At 54.0% G+C, this 3,560-nt stretch overlaps 1 protein-coding gene across 1 annotated transcript; it reads right to left on the bottom strand.

Annotated features, from left to right (window-relative positions):
• Positions 1-477: 477 nt before the first annotated feature.
• On the bottom strand, positions 478-1,865 carry LOC125427093 (ADP-ribosylation factor 6). Its single transcript, XM_048486127.1, has one exon. The coding sequence runs from the start codon at positions 1,281-1,283 to the stop codon at positions 756-758; it is 528 nt and encodes a 175-aa protein (XP_048342084.1). The 5' UTR covers positions 1,284-1,865; the 3' UTR covers positions 478-755.
• Positions 1,866-3,560: the final 1,695 nt, after the last annotated feature.

Below are 3,560 nucleotides of genomic sequence, written 5' to 3'. Positions count from 1 at the left end.
CTAATTCATGCATGGTAGCTTGGTTCATCACTCTCTACAGCTAACATTTTGACACGGTTCTTACGTTAGTTAATCTCAGGCCTAGTAAGCACCTGGTCCAATAAGAACCCATATCTTTGTTCCAAATAGTATCTTTCTAACTACCCATTACCAGATAAGCGAGATCAACGTTTTAATCCTCCTCGTAATTACAAGTAAACTTTTGCCGTAAAGAGGACAGGATGCGGTTTGTTCAGAAGCAATGCTTTGCAGTTTACTAGATAACAGAGACCTACCAACATATTCTGCCAGGATGCAAAAAGAAGCAAATCTACAGCTGATGATAACGGAGGGGGGTGGGAAGAGAAGTAGAATCAGAAAGCATATATTAAAAAAAGGGATATCTCAGCCCCTGTAGTCAAACAAATTAAGTCAAACTATTAGGACAAGGGCTATATAACCTGTGCAATCCCTCTGGTCCCCTCGCTTTTCGGAAGTCTGCCACAGAAACAAAATGCTTGTGTTCAGTCACAGCTGCAGACTAGAGCATCTTAACACCAAGCAAGAATTGCATTAAACTGGAGATCCAGTGAAGTGCGCAGAAGAAGAGGGCGGTAACTGAAAAAAGGGTGAGCAATCATCATAATCCTACAGATGCTTAATTTTTGAACATTTTAGTATGAAGAAGAATTCTTTTCTGTGAAGCCACACAGTATTTATTTTTCCTCCTCTAAACTCTCTTGAAGACTAATAATAGTGTTTTGTTTCAGTAACCATTAGGATTTATAGTTAGATGTTAGCCATGTCAGCCCTTCATAGAGTCCGTCACCCGAGGTGGCGCAGGACGGCTGAACATACCAATTCCTATCCCTGATCCGCGTCAGGCCCAATTTCTCTTGGATCTCGTGCGGCTTCATGGCGTCCGGAAGGTCCTGCTTGTTGGCGAAGATGAGGATGATGGCGTCGCGCATCTCCCGGTCGTTGATGATGCGGTGCAGTTCCTGCCGGGCCTCGTCGATGCGGTCCCGGTCGGCGCAGTCCACCACGAAGATCAGGCCTTGTGTGCCCGTGTAGTAGTGCCGCCACAGCGGCCGGATCTTGTCCTGGCCCCCGACGTCCCACACGTTGAACTTGACGTTCTTGTACGTCACCGTCTCCACGTTGAAGCCCACGGTGGGGATGGTGGTGACCGCCTGGCCCAGCTTCAGCTTGTACAGGATGGTGGTCTTGCCCGCCGCGTCCAGGCCCAGCATCAGGATCCGCATCTCCTTGTTGCCGAAGATCTTGGACAGCACCTTGCCCATGGTGGCGGCGGGTGGGGGGACGCCGGCATCCACGGGAGGGCGGGGGTCAGGGGGGCCGGGTGAGGGGAGGCCCACGCAGGGCACCACGTGGGGGGCCCAGAAGCACGGCAGCCGTGGAGGCCGGCCAGTGGGCGTCCCCGAAAGGGGTGGGGAAGGGAGAGGAGGCGCCCCCTCCCCAAGCAGAGCTCCGCTGGGGGTGGCGCCGACAGGCTCTGCCCCGAGGAGTCCCACGTGGAAGGCGCCCCGAAGACACAGCAAAAGGGGGCGGGGCGTGTCCGCCGAAGGGCGTGTCCTCCGAAGGGCGGGAGGTCCCGGCGCCTGCCAGGCTCTGGTGCCCCCCCCGGCTCCTCCCTCAGGGGCGTCCAACGGCTCTCGCGGGCGGCTGAGGGGCGAGAAAGGAGAGCGGCGGCCGGTCAGGCAACGGCGCCGTGAGGCGGCGGCGGCGGAGGGGGGGAAGGGGCGGCGGGCCTCGCTCCTCCCACCCGCCCTCCCGTTACCTGGGTCCGCGCCGGCGCCGCTTCTCGGCCCGTCCGCGGGGCTCTGGAGGGGCGGCCTCCCCGCCTCGCCTCTTCCCTCACAAAACTCCCCTGGCCGGAGCCCACGGCGGCGGCTGGCTGCAGAAGCGCATGCGCACGCAACTCGCCTGACGGGTTTCTGCGAAAGAGGCACCGCCCCAAATCGCCGAGGGAGGGAGGGGAGTGCGCACGCGCCGTCCTGTCCTTCCGAGCCTGACAGGCCGGCACCGCGCACGCGTACTGGGGTTGCACCAGCACGCCCTCCCCCGGCTTGCCCCGCCTCTCTGCCACGCCCTCACGAGGCTCACAATCACTCCCTTGTTAGTAGGCATGCGCACGGAACTTGTACGCCTCCTGTTAAGGCCGACTGCGTAAGTGCGGAAACAAAAAGGCCTTCCTGCGCCACACATGCGCAAAGAGTCTAAGCTCAACGCATGCGCAGCGCTCGCTGAAAGCTTCAGCGCCAACCCATCCCGGAAGAGCGCAAGGGCCTCCGGGTAGAAGTTACCTCAAGTGACCGGGAATGAGCGCGCATGCGTACTGGCGTCCTCGCCTAACGTGCTTTTTGCAGAGCCGATGTCGGAGTCGAGCTTTAACTGCGCACGCGTATAAAGAAGGGGCGAGGCTATCTCTATGAGGCGATCCCGCACGATCAACGTCACCAACTGCGTTTGAATTCGTAGCATTTTCTTAAAGGGTCGGGAACAAATCAATGGGAAGAGCATAATACTGTAATTTTAATAATTAGGTTTATCAGTTAAGGATTCATCATCCGGAATAAATACGCACAAAGCTCCATGTTTCTGGGCGGTGTGTCTTCCCCGAAAAAAAAGCATGGCAGTTTTCCTCTTCTGATTTGCAGGTGCTCTCATGCAGAGCTTATCTTGCTTATCGTATCCTCTCATGCAGAGCTTATCTTGCTATCCTATCTTGCTATTCAGAGGGGCCCTTGCTTAGCTCAACAGCGATGACTGGTACTGGTTGCCAACCTCCAGGTGAGGTCTGGAGGACTGGAATTGTAACGGATATCCCTGGTGAAAATGGCTGCTGTTGTGGCGGATAGACTCTACAGTATATTGAGATCCCTCCTCTTTCAAAACCCTGCGTTTCCCAGGTTCCTCTGGCAACTCTCCAGAAATTTCCCGACTTTTGAAATGAATTTGAGGTTCTGATGAATTTAATTCATTTGTTTAGTTCATTTATACGCTGTCTTTGTCCCGAAATGGAGACTTAAAGCAGCTTACGCCATTTTGCTCTCAATTATATAGGTTAGGCAGAGACGGTGCCGTGCTACATCAGTTTACATTTTCATCTGGTGCATCTCATCTCTTGCAAAGCCTCTCTTCATTGCTGTGGCAAAGAAAAGCGCCGATCCAAGCATTTCGTTTTGTGAAACATGCAAATAGAAGGAACCAATAATAAGAACAGCAAACAATCCAGGAAACAATGCATTGTCAAAGGCTTTCACGGCCGGAATTGCTGGGGTGTTGTGGGGTTTCTGGGCTGTATGGCCGTGTTCCAGCAGCATTTTCTTCTGACGTTTTGCCTGCATCCGCCATTTACTACCATTAGATCCTCTGAAGATGCCAGCCACAGATGCAGGCAAAATGTCAGCAGAAAAGGCTGCTGGAACACATCCATACAGCTTGGAAACCCCACAACATCCCAATCCAGGAAACAGTTTTGTGAAAATGGCCAGCGTAGGACTAGAAGAAGAAGAAGAAGAGTTTGGATTTATATCCCCCTTTCTCTCCTGCAGGAG

This window comes from Sphaerodactylus townsendi, linkage group LG02 (assembly GCF_021028975.2).
Source record: "Sphaerodactylus townsendi isolate TG3544 linkage group LG02, MPM_Stown_v2.3, whole genome shotgun sequence".
Classification (NCBI taxonomy): Eukaryota; Metazoa; Chordata; class Lepidosauria; order Squamata; family Sphaerodactylidae; genus Sphaerodactylus; species Sphaerodactylus townsendi.
This window is presented reverse-complemented; position numbering and strand designations above follow the sequence as displayed.